Source organism: Acanthaster planci, linkage group LG11 (genome assembly GCF_054643075.1).
Source record: "Acanthaster planci isolate LZ-2023a linkage group LG11, COTS_SCS, whole genome shotgun sequence".
Taxonomy (NCBI): Eukaryota; Metazoa; Echinodermata; class Asteroidea; order Valvatida; family Acanthasteridae; genus Acanthaster; species Acanthaster planci.
The window spans coordinates 16,144,954-16,163,241 of NC_141787.1; the positions used below are offsets into that span (position 1 = coordinate 16,144,954).

General features: G+C 41.2%; 1 protein-coding gene across 4 annotated transcripts; it reads right to left on the reverse strand.

Annotated features, from left to right (window-relative positions):
* Window positions 1-322: 322 nt before the first annotated feature.
* Window positions 323-13,159, reverse strand: LOC110976396 (mitoguardin 2-like). Of its 4 annotated transcripts, none has more exons than XM_022229618.2 (13): window positions 13,072-13,159; window positions 8,896-9,104; window positions 8,431-8,691; window positions 7,996-8,099; window positions 6,976-7,197; window positions 6,149-6,285; window positions 4,180-4,339; window positions 3,932-4,030; window positions 2,747-2,881; window positions 2,545-2,598; window positions 1,685-1,801; window positions 1,356-1,531; window positions 323-1,209 (listed from the first exon to the last, which is right to left on the reverse strand). In XM_022229618.2, exons 2-12 carry the CDS (start codon window positions 9,068-9,070, stop codon window positions 1,394-1,396), a joined length of 1,602 nt encoding a protein of 533 aa, XP_022085310.2. In that variant the 5' UTR covers window positions 9,071-9,104; window positions 13,072-13,159; the 3' UTR covers window positions 323-1,209; window positions 1,356-1,393. The 4 variants fall into 4 exon arrangements, with proteins under 4 accessions (XP_022085310.2, XP_022085309.2, XP_022085307.2 ...); XM_022229617.2 differs by adding an exon at window positions 10,679-10,811 and having other exon boundaries at window positions 323-1,531; window positions 13,072-13,158; XM_022229615.2 differs by having other exon boundaries at window positions 323-1,531.
* Window positions 13,160-18,288: the final 5,129 nt, after the last annotated feature.

Consider the following 18,288-nt stretch of genomic DNA (forward strand, 5'->3'; position numbering starts at 1 on the left):
TGATTTTAACAAGAGCCTCTCGACAAAAAGGATTTGATAGTTGCACATGATTTGAAGCTTTAACTCCAGTTGTTTGGCAAACATCAAATTTTGTATCATCTTGCTTGTGGTTGCCTTTTTGACTTGACATTTACCAAGTAGCCACATCAAAAGATGTTTCTCTTTGTTCTAAGTCAGAGAAAACTACCCGTGCATCCCATAATTTTGATGTATTAATATCTCACTAGCTGATCCCTGCTATCAAGAAAACCCTCAAAATTGCAAACCTGAAGCAATCCCTCCCCCCAAAAATGAGACAACAAATTGAAGCAGATACAACGTATTTACACATCGTATGTGTGCGGAATTACCAACAACAGCAGTCATTTTATTAAGAATTTGAACATCCTTTAAGTACAACTCCATTATTCTGATAATGGCAAGGCCTTACTGGCATTTCTCGTTTAAAAATATTCTCATAAAATGACAACAAAGTGGCCCATTTACTTCCAAGCCAAATACACGTTTTGTAGGAAGTAGCAGGGGTCAACAAACCTGCAGATCTGATTTCATCATTTTATTGAAGGAAATTCCAAGAATAAATCCATACAAATTGCACACAATCAGTATTCTTTAATGTCTGCAGATAAAAATACTAAACAGTGGAAACAGGTTCTTTTGAAAAATATCTGGACAATTAAAATATTGAATGTGCAAAGGTACATTGCATTCAGGTTTTGATGCTAACTGCCAAATTTGAAGAGGGAAAAAAATCACTCCATATTTCCTTTTTAAGTCGATTAGATGTCACTTAGAAAACTATTTAAAATGTACAGCAAATTTTTTAGTCCCAAAAGCCCTTGTTGAGCTTTTTAATACCGGCAGTTCTTCAGTTATTCTTCTGTTATTTCAGATTTGCGCACATCACTGAATTTATATTCGAACATTAAAATCAAGTTTAGATATGTTCAATATGTAGAGAACGGGTTCGTCAACAAGTGGATGGTATTCTAATGGTGTTGCATACACAAGGGAAAGACGTTACTGGGTATACAGGTGGGCTTGGTGATGCTGAAGGGGGGGCATCGGAATAGGAAACCAGCTAGATAGGCAGGTGTATAAGTCACCAGCTGGAAAGACAGGTGTACAAGTCACCAGCTAGATAGGCAGGTGTACAAGTCTATAGTCTCTCCTCAAATTGAAAGCTGAAGTTTCCTTTCTGACTTCAATCTGTGCATAGTGAAATTTAAAGTGGATTCAACCAAAAATAATGATTGATTTTTACATCAGAGATGTCCGAGTCTAGGTGTAACACCGTCTATAGCAAGGCTGTTTGCCAATTGGATAACATAAAAGTAACTCTAGCATGTGCTTACTATTGGCCATTGACTTCTCAAACTTGAAGGCTCCTCCGTCATGTGCCGAGTTTCTCAGATGCTACTGTGCTGTAGTGCTTTGCTAGTAAGAGGATGTCGTCTGCCAGTTGAGCCACGGTGCTGTAACGACACTTGCGCAGAGAGAACATGTCCCTGGCAAACCCCAGCACTTGATCCTGGAACGGAAAAATGAAAAGTTACGCTGCCAAAAGGCGATTAATTTGGCAAAGGTCAGCTTTTGTAGACCGGATCAAACTACCCCCTAAACCTCTCTGCATCCGTGCAAGTCAGTATTAATTGCCAGTTGGATACGAGTCTCGAGCTCTTACCTTAAAGAATTCCATCATGTGCTTGAGATGGTGGTCTGAGCCTAAGAACCCCCAGGCCAATGCTGGTGTTACATAGTAGGAGATCTGGTACACCTTGGACAAGAAACCTTGAGGATTCTACAATGGATACAAAACGACAGCTGAATATACACTGTAAAAAATGCCATGTCAAACATGGTAAAAATCACTCATTTCATGCTTCACATTGTAACGCCAAACTCAATCCAAGTCACAGATCTCAAACTTCCAAGCCTTTTCTTGTATGTCAATTTATTTATATTGAAACTGCCTAATCTGAAACTCTATTATGCAGTGAAATTTGGTATTTAAAACCATTTTTCCAAAAAATATCATGAAACAAATTACATAGAGAAACTGAGACTAGGTGCTTTAATAAAATGATTATTAAGATGAACAAAGAAATTGACTGGAGCGGGATTTGAACCTGCGGCCTGCGGAACACCATACCAGTGCTCTACCAACTGAGGTATCCAGCCCTATTGTTCGTAGCTCTTCCCATTTGTCAATATCTTTGTTTGGGGGGCACTAGCCAGAAGCCATTAAACCTGAAACACCATGTAGCCAGGGATCATGCCCCAATAACAATACAACCTGGGAAGTGGTGAACAAGATCAGTTGGAGAGGATGCAGCTTTTTGAACATAAATCATGAAAGAAATGACATTGGGAAACTGGCCAGGTGCTTCGCAAATCAAATATCATTTAGTTAAAAGAATGACAGTGTTAAGTAACACTTCTGTTGACAAAGTAAAACAAAAATCACAGGCTACTTCAAGCCATTATCTGACACATTTTGTACAAAACCAGCTGAAATACTTCCTGAAACAATTCCGCTCCTACCTGAAGCATTCTTCGTTTTGCTGCCAAGACTGACCAAACAGCTGTAGACACAGCCTGCAAAAGATTGACGTTACAAATACAAACACAAGTTATAATTTAACCTGGGTACATTAAAAGTCTTCCAATGTCAAAGTCTTTCTACTTCTCTTAAGACTGCCACAGGTTTGTTTTCTAATTGTGAATGTGTGGTTTGGAGACGTACCGATTCCTTGACCCTGTTTGACAGCCATCGGTTCTGGGTGACGCACGTGACGGACATTGGCGGATCATCCAGATCATCAAATGCATCCAAGAGGAGGAAATCCAAGACAATGTCATAGAAGGACAAGAACCGAACCTGAAAAATGATACGAACGATGTCTTCACCACTTCCTGCTGGGTGGGATTTGCATATTTGGGACGAGTTTCCGGGCAATTTTCAAGATTTTCCGTTTCAAAATTCTTCAAAAAACTTCATTTACTGGACGCTTACACCCACACGAATAACTGTCTGGTGGCTACTCTAATCTGACAGGTAACATCCATTGATGCCCAGGTATTACAACCAGGTCTACCACCCAGTAAAGAGAGCTGTATCACTCATCACTGGAGTGCTGAAGCACTATTGTCCCCGCTGATAATCTGCAGGTGCTGAATGCCACAAACAGTGATATACTGTTTCAAAACAACGATGGGTTACCTCCACTAATGCCAGCACTTTGTGCTGAAAAATGTTGGCAATTCGGCAGCTCGGTCTTTTGTTCTAAGTACGGTCTTTTGTTACAAGGCCCAGCTCATTTGATTTCGGGCACCCCTGGCTATACATACACACCCAAGGTCCTGGTACTGGGGTCCTGGTACTGGGAACCCCGGCACTGAGTGGTTAAGGACTAAGAGAAAAATAAGATACAAAGGCACATTTTGTTTGCAGTGCATGTCATGTACCTATTTTTTACACCCTTCCAGTGTGATTTCTGCGGGGCTTTAAACATCAGTTCTTTTAAATGCCACCATCTGAGTGACAACTTCAGGGATGTGAGAATTCAGCTTTTTTGTTTAGATGTTGACTCTGAATTTGAGCTTTTTTGTACACCATGTCGGAACTTAAGTATGGAAACTTTTTACATTTCAGCTTTTAGCTGTTTTCAGCTTAAATTTTAAGTGACCACTTACACCCCTGCAACTTATAAAAGCCAATTTCACTTCAGGATTACCAATATTAAGATTTCCATTTTCACCATTGCCAACATATATTACATATATATACATCATATATTAAATATTACATATTACATATTTATTACATATTGAATCATTCCGAATTGTGCAGAACAAATTTGATGAGTTGGATACTTGAAGAATTGTTCAGAAAACTTGGTTTTGCCGAAAGTTTAGAGTTGGTTCCAACCTTTCTCGCCCGTAGTTCCTTCTCAATATCCTTGTGGTTCTGAGGGTCCCTCACATAGGTCATCATCTCATCATATGCATCACCAAATTCTTCTGAATCCTATCAAAGTTCATTTTAAAAAAGGAAACAAACTGCAATTACTTTGGCACAGTTGTATGGTTTTTTGATAGATTTTCAAACGTGTAATTAAAAATTGAAACCCTTCAGTATGCTTAAAACTTTACAACATGAAGAGAAGCAAGACTCACATAATTAGCCTTGAGCAGAAGATCTGAAATCAACTGCTTGCCCATCGTGACGAACCAATCAGAGATAGTCTGGTCCTCTAGGAGCACTGCCATGGCAACACGTACACAGTGCAACTTGGCTAGGAAGTCCTCATCGCTACGGCAATGCAGCATCTTCGTCCTAATGAGGGCACAGAAAGTCCACAAACGATTGTGGGACAAACTTGTACATATTGCTTAAATTTACAATCAGGTTTGGCAACGTTATGCAAGGGTAATCCGCCTCGACTAGAAGTACCCCCTCAACGGTTGAACAGAGCCAGGTGGTCCGCAGTACTCAATCGATCTTGTTTGGTGCAAGTATGCATGACTGACACGTCGCACTGCGACACTAGCATGCATGCCCGCCTTGCCTTCATGCTGAAGTACGTGTACTAGGTTTGAGCTCTTCAAAAACTTAAGTGCCCGTGCGTGCATTCTCAAGCTCCAGGCTATCTACCCAAGGTCTTTCATTCAACTTTGGAGAAGGTGAGAGAATGGCTGACCCATCATGTTCATGGTGAACGAAGCAAAAATGCACCATGTGTAGGTGTTCTCACAAAAAACCATTTCCCTTTGAAGTGGGCAATTGCCATTATGGGTCACCGTGTTCGTGTTGGGAAGGTTGGATCATCGCATAGAAGCAGCCTAGGCTTTAGTATTATTAAAGAGTTCCTATAGACCTAGCCTACCCCCCAGAACTGTGGGGTCCGAAGTCCACCCTGCTTCCACGTTCGAAGCGGGGCGGACATCAGACCCAAAGTTTTGAAGGTACAGTACTGCAGCCATGGCCTTAGTTCCGTGATATAGGCCTACGGCCACCAGTTTCTACCCCTCTCACTGCTTCCAACAAAGTTATTAATACCAGTATGCAAAAAGACTTACGTATAATGGATGAGAGTGTGAATTTGTTTGCATTTAAATTATTGTAATTTTTTAGTTTTCCAACTTTGCTGGAAATGTAAAGAGCAAAAAGTAACACAATGGAAGTTGTGTTTACTTGTCAATAGTTTTGATTGATAAGTTATATTTAATAATTAATTCCTGGGACTTTTTCCCTTGCCTTTTCTCAAAATAAAATTAAACCCAGCCTGAAAGCATGCCTGTCTGCTTCTTTCAGCCTCTGATAAGACTTACTGACAACACCACCTCATAAGGACAGTTGGAAATCCTGTGCTGCGGCATCACTCTGCCCTTTATTGTGGTTTCCCCTCTTGCACAAATTTTGTGACATTGAAAACACGTTTTAACTCAGATAGCAACTTTCCCTTCCGCAGTTCCTCCACTTTGTTGTTTTCATATTTTATTTCACAAAATCCGCAATGTATTTCTCGCGCCATGTTTATTTACGTTCTGTCTCATTAATTCAATCGTCAAAAGTTTTTAGCTCCTCCCAAACTCAATATTCAAGAGTCTAGTTTCTGCCTCACTGTTACCAGAAGCTTTTGTGTGCAAAAAACGTTCGGGAACAGTCTCTTTGCATTACCTGGTATACCGTGCGATAAATCAGTGATGAAACGCCTTCGTTAACCAGCAAAATGGAGTGAGTGCCTTAAGCGGAGTCATGGTATCTACAAGTGCGCCCTCTCTTGGTCAAGCTCGAGGCCCATAACCAAATAAAGGTACTTCTTGGGTTTGACAGATTTTGATCCATCGTCGTCATTTGTTTCACAACTGTATTCCTGACAGTAATCTTTCTCACAATTCTTTCTCCCAATTTCTCATGAATCTTAAGTACTGAAGCCAACTTCATAACAGCCAACAAGAATGTTGCAAGAACAGCATATCTTCTCTCTGATAAGATTTTATTTCAGACATTGCTATGAGTACAAGGGAATGTTTCATAGCAAGCCGACGGTGTCACTGTGAGTATTTCTGTCAATCAGACTGGCGACTGTGAAACAAACACAATGTGAAATTGATAAAAAGAGAGATAGCTCGGAGTTCATACCTTATCCTTCGACACTCTACTGCTCCTTCCCTGACTGCTAATAGAGCATTCTCATACATCTCATTTCTAAGTCTGGGTTTGCTGCTACTTGCGGAAGTTGCTTCTGATGAGGTGCTCTGTTGTTCTAACTCCTCTAGCTATGGACGAACAAACACCAGTCACAGTGACGAGCAAGAGCATAAATTTTGCAGAGCAGTAGGTTGTGGTTTGAATCCTACCTGAATAAGCCTGTGAATGTTTATGCAAGCACTCAGACAAACGCTGAGTATGCAGTGTAATGACCATACGCTGGTGTAAGGCCAAACCGCGTTATTAAGAAATTAATTTCTCCCCAATGCAACGTACATCTTATAAGAGCATAATTTGTGCAAATTACATTTGAACCGAAATCCAAATTATTTTGTAAATCATCCAAAAACATTCCTTTGACCTTTTACTTATGCCATCTACCCTCAAGTTTTATTTGACATGGAAACACTGGTCATCCAAATATTTAATTTTCAAGCATTATGGGCACCTTTGGTACTTGATCCCATTGAAGGTAAGTTTATTTGAACGTTTTTCATCAACCTGTTCATATCTACTCCTTGATATTTTCAACACATTGCCCAATGGAAGTCCACTGTCGCTGTCCAGTGAACTTTTAAATGTTTAGAGGACTGATAAAAGTTTCCATGAACATTTACCGAACTAAAATAAATTCCAATTCTTGGTGTCAAGGCAGTGGGCAATTAATGAAAGCAGAAAAAAGATACTTGGACCATCCACCTGCCCAAAACAAATTATGTAAAAATGACCAAACTCGACAAATCGTATATCAATGCTACCTCTGTTGCTGAGACAAAAGATTCAGTGGATGACGTAGAGTGCTCGTCAGCCTCCCTCTGTCTCCTCATACTTGTGATTTCCTCGGCGATGTCTCTCATCTCGGAGGGTGTGAAGGCCAGATTGGGAATGCTGAGAGCGACATCTTCACATTCCTCCTGGAGGTGGTAGGCGCTAGACAAGAGCTTCTCCAAGGAACGTGTCAACTCCGATTTGCTGCTTTCCTGAAAAAAAAAAAAATATTAAAATAGGAAGTAGACCAAAGCGATAATGTTTCTAAGAACAATTACAAACATAGTACGCTTAGTAACACATGCTGACAATGAACACAGACAAATGCTTGAAGCTGCGATTACAAGTATGGGAATACTCATTGGTTGATCTATTCAGCGTTGCCATGTGATATTTGGACCAACTATAACCGTGACTACACAAGAAAACAGTGACATGCATGCACCTAGCTACAACATGCATTATGCTTGGAGCCAGTTTATGTGTTGCCCATACGCACAGTGGAAAAGGTTTTGAAAGTGTTCAGCAATTTCATTAGGGTGACACAACAAGGTGGTAATTTCCCAAATCCATGCAGACCAGACAGCCTGGACACTGCCTGGACACTGCCTGGACACTGCCTGGACACTGCCTGGACACTGCCTGGACACTGCCTGGACACTGCCTGGACACTGCCTGGGGTGCTGGGGGTGCTTGCCACTGGGAAAAGATTGAAAAACAAAAAAAAAGGAGGGGGGGGGAGAAGCAAACAATTTGAAACAAAAATCAAAGAAGATGAAATCACCAAATTGCTTGAAAACCCCTTGTAATTGGCTCCCTCTCACTATAAACGATTTATCACTTTGTTGCTGATGAGCACTTTGACTCCCTGGAAATTTTCTTCCCTAGGGACAAAGTGCTCCCCTTCCTTGACAACGTCTTTGCAAAACGGGATACTATTGATCAGTTATCTCTGCAAAAATGCACCAATTTCTATCCGAGTTTTTTCAACGGCAATAATCTCTCCTTACGATATCGTTCTCTTCCCTACTGTCTTCTTCTTCAATGTCTTGAACAACTCGAATGTCCACGGCATCCTCCCAGTAGGAGACTGCGTTATCAAACGCCTGCATTCCTGAAGACAAAGCAGAATGGGAATGACAAATTGGACCCAATCTGCAAATGAGGAATTTAAGTCGAAAAATCTTCAAAATGAAACAGCTCAAATAAAAAAGGAGAAGTCAAATTTAAGGGTCAAATCATATGGAAATGCTTTATTTTGGCCAACGCGCATATACACATAGTTGAATTTTGTTCAAATCTGCTGATTTTTTGTGCTTAGTTGTCTAAGTAGGCCCATAGATACAATGAAATAAAGAATGTAAAATAATGGCCCTCTTGAGTGCCGGGTCTTTCATCCCTTTTCTCCTCTTGGTTCCCTTCAGTGACAAAGCAAAACTGCTCACCAAGCTGGAAGAGTCTCTGTACAGACACTGATTCATTGGTCGGAGTCCTTTCTCCACTCTTGATGGACGCGGCGTCGCTGAGCAGAGAATTGACTGACCCGTGCAGGCTGTCATTGATGCTTGAGTGGGAGGCCCTGGAGGCAATGGCCGAGATGACGGACCTCCTGGATGTAGAGCGAGACAGACGAGACAACCTGGCAAAACCTTTGGGTGATTCGATCTGTGGCGTGATCAGGGCCCTTCGACTGGTCTGCCCCAGAGCTGAAACAAACAAGTATAATGATCATTCTGATATGTTTATTTCATTGGATTTTTCAACTGTTCAACACTGTAATGAAAATCTAGACTACAAGCAAAATCACGCTTGGCAATATTGATAAAATTGTTATTGTCATGAAATAACAAAGAATAAAATTAAACCAAGTAGTCTTTACAATCATGCTAATGATTTGACTGATCACTTACGTCCATTTGTATTAATTGTGACATGCTGGTTACTGAGTGGAACTGATTGGGGTTTCCGAATCCGTTGTTTCTTACCCCGCCTACGTCGTTTGAAGTAACTGGTTGCCAAAATCAGACCGGCCATAGCCGAAATACCAGCCAACAGAATCACCTTTGTCTTGGTGCTAAGCAACATGGCTGGGATTTGGGCAGTGACTGGTATCTCCAAACTGTAACAGGATTGACAAGAAAGTTAAAGAACAGTACATATGAGTGGTTGTCTCTTCAATAAATAACTATCCAGTTAAAACGCTTGCACAATTGACAGGAATAAACAAAATGTATCCCTATAAAATGAACTTCAGAAAGGTGGACAAACTTTATTACATCCTTCACACATTGCACATGAACAAAAGAAAATTTAAACTTCACAAACAAATTCTACTATTCAATTTTAATTTGTCATTTCTGGATCCTTGTCATACATGCCCATAGATGTTATAACAAGACTCATCAGAATGAAGGTTTTGTTTTCCATTTGACACACAATATACTACAGAACTATAATGATGTGAAGGTTAACGTTGAACTCCTGATGACCAGAGAGACCCTCAGTCCACTGCTTCTTAGAATCTCACTTAATCATCACATGGGTGGCACTGAAACCTTTGCCTCAGTCTCCAACTGATCCTGTCACTGGCAAATTTATACTGAACTATATTTTGTCAGACACATGTGCAGTAACCGTTTTTAGACATAAGAAATTCTTAACCACTTCCTGCCGGCTGGATTTTTCTTGAGCGGGAGGAGATGATGGGACCTTTTCAAGATTTTCCGTTTTCAAAATTCTCCAAAAATTCATGTGTTCATTTACTGGATGTTTACATCCACACGAACAACTATCTGGTGGCTACTCTAATCTGACAGGCAACCTTCATTGACTCCCGAGTATTCAGCCCAGACCTGCAGCCCTGTAAAAGAGAGCCCAGAATTGTGAAGTGTTGCATAATTTTCTTTAATCCGGTGAATGCCAGTAGTGTCTTTTCATACGCGGCTGGATTAGCGAGCAGCTGCGCTGTGTTGCTCATCAATGTTGCCCTGGAGCACTTTTGTCCGCGGTGCTAATCCGCGGGCGCGCTATGCCCAAAACAGTGGTATACTGTTTCAAAACAGTGTCCGATTACCTTCGAAAAATGGAAGTCAAAAAACGATGGTAATTCCCAGCAGCAGGTTCTTTGTTCCAAGTGCAGTCCTTTGTTACAGACCAGCTCTTTTGTCCGAAACCGGGCACCCCGGCTCTGCGTATAAATACACGGTGTCCAAAACCAGGCAACCCAGCGGGAAGTGGTTAACGTGACAAATCTTAGTCTGGTTCTGTACCACATAGTCATTGTGACTTCATATTTACCAGGTGGGAATCAGATTAAGTTACCATTTTGAACTTTTTCCCCTAAAAAATTCTCCAGAGCTATGAATCAGATAAAAAACAAAACTCTGTTATTAAGTGAGTCCGTGAGATTGAATGGGTGAAGGCAAAATGACTGGAAAATACCTGAACAACGTATTTTGTGAGTGTTAAATTTTAGGCTATTTTGTCTCAAAAATAAAGTGGCTAACTTAGCCTTTGAAAATAATTGGGTGGCTACTTCGCCTCAGAAAATAAATTAAAAAGTCTCCTTTGTGTGTGTTTTTTCTTCCCTTCCAAAATAAAGTAAACAAGTTTTTATATCAAAAGGAAAATAAATCGACCACCTGGGTACAAATAAAATAAGATATGAAATAAAACGCCATCGTTGTAGCTCACCAGAATATATTAGCTGTATACTACTGCCAAACAACCCGGTTCACCACAACGACGTACGCGAAGAAAAGGATGAAAATTAACAACCGGAATCACCCAGAACAAAGCACAGGAACTCGGAGAAGTGAAGTGACCGCTGCGACCATCAGAAATAAAGAGAGGGACGCGTGGCAGTAGGGGCTATTTCAAAAATTATTGGTGACGCGCTTCACCGCTCACGTTACATAATAAACAAAAAGGCAATGAAAGAAATTCGAGTTGGGGCTACTACAAGTGAAATCATTCAACAAATGGTGCTAAGAAAGGAGAGAGGTTAAGGATCATCTCTGTGTGCAAAAGAAATTGCACCCATAATGATAAGTGGGTGCGCCGAAAATTTTCAGTACGCCAACACGAAATTGCGTATACGGATGTGTGGCTAAGGATGGAGCGGGAGTGAGAGTCCGTGCCACACTAGTGGGGCTAGTACTTACTGTCAAGTGATGTAAAAGTATGGACCTCTTTTCAGTCCAAAATTACAACTTCGTTTGCTCTCAATTGCAGAATACCCCGCCGTCCCGCACCACATGATCAACCTCATAGTCATAGCCAGGTACGGGTCAAAGTGTCAAACTCTTCTCACAGGATTTTTCACCTTGTACCCATGCAAGCTGTCATTCCAGGGGTCGTTTTTTAGAGTGTCGGGGTATTCTGCAATACATGTACTCATTCATTTATCACTTTATCCCGAATTAGTTGCAGTTGCTGTTTACATGCTTGGCCAGCATGGCCAGTTGGATGGGTCATTGGTCAGGTTTCGAGTCAACTCGGACCCAAACCAACTCGGACCCATGCCAACTCGGACCCATGCCAACTCGGACCCACGACCAACTCGGACCCATGTCAAGTCGGCCCCAATACTAACCCGGACCCACGACCAACTCGGACCCACAACCAACTTGGACCCAATACTAACTCGGACCCACGACCAACTCGGACCCACCCTGAGTCAACTCGGACCCAACCCCAGGAGCGTGATTAACTTGTTGAAATTTTTTATTTTGTCCACTTTTACATTTTAGCATTTGGTAAATGACACTTTTGCACTGCATGCTGCCAAGCTGTAACGTCCTTTCTACACGTTATGCAGGGAGACAGTGGCACAGGCTTCCCAGAATCTCTCCTTTTTCCAGATCACTAGCAGAAATCGAATGAACTTTCACCAAACAGCCCCCAAAGTTTTTGTTGCAATAAAAAGCCACAGATAGGCCCTTCTGATGTACATAGGAGATGCTGCATACGTACAACAGATATTGCAGATATACATCAATGTCACGAACATTGGACCTTTACAGTGTCTAATGGTGTTATCCCCCACCCCACTTTTCAATTTTTTTTTGGCCTGGCAAGTCTTACACCTCCACCTTGCCCCATTCTCTCCCCACCCCCAATACCGGCAAGATGGAGGAATTCATCCATACAGGCCTTAACTGACTGTCCAAATAACGCAAATACGTTGGTAGTTTCGAACAACACAAATCAAATCATTTTAAAATAAAAATGTGGAATATTTCCCATTGGCTTAAACTTGGAGACGGTTTTGAAGCGTCGTATGTCTACTCGCGAGCTTATTATTAATATTTCGTGATCCCACGGTTTCTTATTTTCTACAATAAAACGTGCCTTAATTACGAGAGATCATAGAATTATTTATATAAATCCCGAATTTGGGATTGATAGTTTCCAGTTCAGAGTATTTCTTTCACAAAAAGCCCCACAATGCGGGCCTATTTTGGATAGAGGCAGGCGGCTACATTCATATGAGCGCATAGTTTTACTACTATTAGGGGGTATCTTCGGGAAAAGACGAATAAAAAAGTTCATAAAATTGAAACGAAAAGTGATCAATCTGTCCATAATCTTGAATTTCCAACGAAAAAATGAAGGCCAACCTCTTCGCGAGGTTCAAGAGTCAGCGCTATTTCGGTCTACGGGCGCGTAGTTGGTGTAATGCAACCATAAGACTCAGTGGGTCCGAGTTGACTCGAGGTGGGTCCGAAACGGCGTGGGTCCGAGTTGGCGTGGGTCCAAGTTGGTTGTGGGTCCGAGATGGTCATGGGTCCAAGTTAGTATTGGGTCCGAGTTGGCGTGGGTCCGAGTTGGTCCTGGGTCCGAGTTGGCATGGGTCCGAGTTGGCATGGGTCCGAGTTGGAATGGGTCCGAGTTGGTTTGGGTCCGAGTTGACCTGATCCCATTGGTCATCATCACGGGTAAGCCTTCTTACTCAAAACGTGGAGGAAGGAATACGAATTATGAGTAGGCCTGGGCCTATTGCGGCATGGTAGCGAGCAAAAGAAATTCATGCTGTACTTTACTTCATTCAACAAACCAAGAACAGACATGAACAGATGACTTACCAGAACACAAAATAATACTCGAGTTCAATTTTCAAGGGCCACGGAGCACAACAGATCCATGGCGCGCGCGTGTACTCGTCAAAGAGCGCCCTCCACGCCCTGAGACAATAAAGCCATCCAAGCTGCATCAGCACGGTGTGAAACCGACCGTGAAAATTAACTTACTGAAGTTACTCTTCAGCATTTTCCAAATATACGCACGACTGTCAGGAAGAGGGTATCCCCCCCAACCAACAAATTTTGAAAAATAAGGAGAAGGAAGAAGTAAAGAAAAGTCAAAAGAAAGAGAAACAAAGGAGGCAAGGGATCAGGCGCAGATCCGGGGCGAGTCGAAGCCCCTCACCCCACCCCTAAAAGGGGAGGGGGAGGAAAATAGTGTAAAAAACTACAGTAAGTGCACCAATACCATTGTAATTAATGTATGTCATGTAATGTTTCATTGTCGTTTCCGCTTGTCCGCAAAAAGGAGGCATTATACATCATCCCCAGCCTGACCCCTGGATCTGCCCTTGGGGATATAGATGAAAATCACCAATTTGAGTTCAAATACGTTGGAATTAACTCTTTTCCAACATTAATGCCGTTATTTTCCAGTTTGTTGATAATAAGCGCTTTACCATGCACGCCCCCCCCGTCCCCGGAAAACGTCCTGACGATACTTGTACAATATTGTTAGTCAGTTAAGAAGACACCGTGAATCAAGTATTTGTCTCGATGATAGGATTGGCAAACACTAGAGATGCTTTAATCAAGTCGATAAGCAAATTTTAAGTTTAGAGAAAGACCTTGCCCAAAATTGAATATCGCAAAGACAAACCCGCTCGTCCTGAAAGTCATTATAGTGGTATCAAACGAGTAATGTCTAACTTCCATCATTTGATGTGGATCACCGTAAACAAAAAAATATATAAATTACATAACATTCCGATACGAAGAAAACTCGTCAAAGTTTAAACAACAAATTAAACGCCACACTGAAAGTTATCCACTGCAATATGCCTTCTCTCTACCAACAAATTAAATTTCGAGTGGTTTTCGTAACCTCTGCAAATTTTTTTTCAACGTGTAGGTCACAAGTGTGCTAGGATAAAGACCGTAGAAGCGTGAGCCTTTGCTCATAACGTAGGAAATTTATGCGAACATTAGGTCCTAAACAAAGCGTGGGTAGGCCTATATGAGACAACCATGGCTTAGATTGAGTCTGGAAAATAGGGTAACAGTTAAGAGGACAGTTAAAAGGAAAACCCCGAACTATAATGTGACCAAACTGAATGTTGATTGTAGCACAGGCTCTGTCTCTGATACAACGCAGTGATCTGACCCGTGTTGTTACAGGTTATAACTCGTCAACCCCGTCGACGAACTTTGTATACTGTTTGTAGTGAACCGGCCGGTTTAAGAATTGGTGCATAGGTGCGGCTAGCGAAATTGCCGAAATTTGGCCATACAGTTATCTAATATTGGCTTTTCGTGCATGGTTTGACAGCCACATGTCAATACCCCCTTGTACGAACAATATATTCCCACCCCCGGGAAAAAAGTCTATATCCGCCCCAGAAATGGGAGGTGTGTTTATTACACGTGCTCCTAATATAAATACACAGGCCCACAAAATTTTAAAAAAAATAATTTTTTTTTCCAGTTTGGATTTTGAGTTCGTAGTGAGGTACGTAGATTGGTCAAAGTTTTGTTCGTTACGTGGCATTAAGGGCTTATATCGCTACGCAAAGCATAACAGAGCACATCAAATAGTCAAGATGATGGTATCCGTGTTAAATGACAGAAACGAATCCATGCCCAATTAAACAAAATGTATACACACTGTACCCGTATTCCAGCGATGAGTACCGGGGCCGCCCAATTTATAATTCCTTGTGAAATGAGAAGAGCTAAACAGTGAAATAAAATGCACTTCAGTTCAAGTGTCTGATATTTAGTTCGAAAAATGTTCTAGCGTAACAACATGCCATCTTGAGCACGCCTTTCATAAGTGTCAAATTCGATTATCATGGCAAATGGATGCTGAAATCGTATAGTTTTGCAATTAAAAGTACAGGATTCGTTTACCCTTTACCCGGAAAATAAATGCAAAAATTAGTCTCAACAAGGTTTTCAATAAATCGAATCGAAAAAATAAATCGAATTTATTGGATCGAATCCAATAAAGATCATCTCAAAAACGACCACGTTTTCCATAGTCCCAGCTACAGGTCAGAAATGATTTACTGTTATGGCTCTTACTCGGGGCTTGTGTCGCCGTTTGTCGCCGTTAACCCCGTTTGTCTTTGACGCTAAATACTTAATCGCACAGGACCACAAAGCACAAATGTCTTTATATGTATATAAAATAACAGTAGCTAGGCCTACATCATACTTAAATATAAAATGTTTTTTTTTCTTTCTTCTGCGTTAGTGTTGAAGTTGGACACCATAGATTTACTGTAAAAACGCTTCTGATACCAGAGCGCGCACAATTTCATGCAGCAAACGTTTCTCAACAGCAGTACCTGCCTTGCAGGTGTGGCGTGTAATTAATTGATCGGATTTCATTTTAGAGTAGATTTCTTAAACTCCTGTAGTTCAGTGGCGTAGCTAGGATTTTACTAGTAGGGTGGGCATATAAGGGCCAGTTTTGTAGTCATGACCAAACAGTCCGAGACCAAGACTGAGACCGAGACCAACAGACCAAGACCAGGCCAGACAAAGTAACCAAAGACCAAGACCAGCCGTCCGAGACCAAGACCACATTTGTAACTAAATGGATAGAAATCATCTCTGTACATCGACATAAAACTGTGAAGATGGGCTATAAACTACAGAACCATATGTATGCGTTAGTTTGACAGAATGGTCCTGGAATTTAGCATTGTTTTTTGTTGTTACTTTGCAGTTTGAATTGTTCAATGATGTGTTTACTTTTTGACCTGCTCTGAATGTCGTGACCTGCATATTGCATGCAATCAATGCAACCTAAAGACGCAATAAAATTGAAATAAATTTTCCTTTTCAACTGTTTTATTTCTCATTCATAAACACTTGGGAGCCTCACTTTTTGCCTGGTATGGCAGGCAGCACATGCATTTAATCCATCTGTGTTACATGTTATTACAAGATTCACAAGAAGACAGGCCTAGGATTTACATGTGCTTTGGGCAAGCAGGTGAGTTTGAAAAACAAAAATATCTTGAAGTAGGAAAAAACTAAGCCAACAACTTCTTGAAGACCGAACACTTCCCCAAGCCAGGACTCCATGAGGAATGTTGCCACGAGGGATGCCGGTGGGAAGAGGTTTTGGAGCACAGCTAAAGGAAAACGGCCTTTTTTTTGCCTTTATATTTCTCAGAATAATCTGGTTTATGGGTGTTTGTTCATTGAATTATGAAATATTTAAATTTGGTTGTTATGGAGGATGGATGCGAGTTTCTGCTGTATTTTGTCTGAAAATTAAAAACTTGGTAATTTATTCCGAATCTGTAGGGACTCTTTCTCGCATACTGGTCATTGACACAAAGAGGGAGGATTGCTAGAGGTTTTCCAACTACTTCGGTACCCAAATATGTCTATTTCGCCTTACAACAGGGCCATGTCCCCTACAAACAGTTCTCTTAAAGATGTTTTAAAAATAAGGAGATAAAGGCAATTTTTTTGGGGGGAGGGGTTTATCTTATTCCCCCCCTCCAAAACAAGTTTCCCCCACCCATCCACCGACAATTTGATTCGTGATCCGCTCTTGGCCTCGATGCACAGGATTAATAGTAAGCTATACTGGCACATTTTGTATCCCTTAGGCCGGGCGAACCTTCGTTCCGAATGTGCTCATTCATAAAAAAAAATATAAGAACTAATGGCGAAAAATGTAAATTTTAACCATAAAAGAGCTGATGATTAAGAAGAAGCTTGGTTGTCATAGTTGCCACCCATTTGTAAGCTTTACATATGAAAGCCACCGTGACAGTTATACGGGCACAGTACTGTATTCTGCTCAATTCAAAGCAGTCGGTTTGGGTCACTGACATTGTCAGGGAATGTTACTAATAAGCCATAATTACAATAACAGGAAAAGTGAATCGAGCACCCGCCCACAAGCCGAGAACCAGCGTCAGACACAGTCATCATATAATTGGTCTCCTGCTTTCTGATGAAGGACGTGGTAGTGGGCGTGATTTCGATTAAAAAAAAAAGCAGGTAGAAAATGAAATTGTCGGGTGAAATATGAATGGAGACATTAGTGCCTGCATTACCTCGTGAATGGAATTGCACTCGTCTATAGAATGGATGTGTAATAGAATGTGAATCCAATTCCAATAGAGAACTAGCCAGTGGGATTTGCAATGACCAGGACCAGACCTAATATCACACCAGCAGTTGTCACTGTCGGCACCCATGTCAACGTCATATCCATACACTGGTGTCACAGGCGGACCCCTTCTCCTTCACATACCAAGGAAAAATGAAAATGAACAAGAGAAAGAAAAGAAAAAAAGCAAGAGAAACAAAAAACGGGGAGGACCATCGGAATAGAGATGTGTACTGATGATGCCACACTGTGTGCTGTCTGGTGCAATGTTATAATACAAGCTAGGCCCTAATAATGTTGGAAATCAGAAAATTGTGTTTTAAGCCGGGGGCACCGACTTCCCTTATGTAACTAAAAGCAAACGAAGGGACGTTTATTATCTGTACTGCAAATAAATATTCATAAGTCCAAAACCTTTTTGGTGCAGTTTAATGTCATAGTAAAGTAGACTGGTTGAAATCAGCCTTTTCGGTTGTTACACCCACACAATCGCTTTGGCAATACTTCGCAGGGCGCAAAGTTTAGTTCAAGATGATGCAACCCAAGTTTAATATCAAACTTTTCTATAAACTGAAACAAATCGACGTTGAGTTAGTACGTGACAGAAATGAATCCACACACTATTGAACAAAATGTATATTCGTTTTCCAGCAAAAGAAAAGCTTAACGTAAAATAAAGTTCAATTGCCTGCAATTTAGTTCCCCGACTGCATTAGCCTAACCAAAACAAAAACAAAAACCAAAAACAACTACAATTTCTTCTTTGTTGTTTTAATTAACAGTTGGCGGGTAATTTCGACTGGAGAACATGCGGGCAGTTGTCTCATCAATAAGGTTTTCACAAATAACTGGACCGAATAAAATGAGGTCATGTGACAAACGACAAGTTTTCCATAGTCCCAGCTACAGGTCAGAAATGA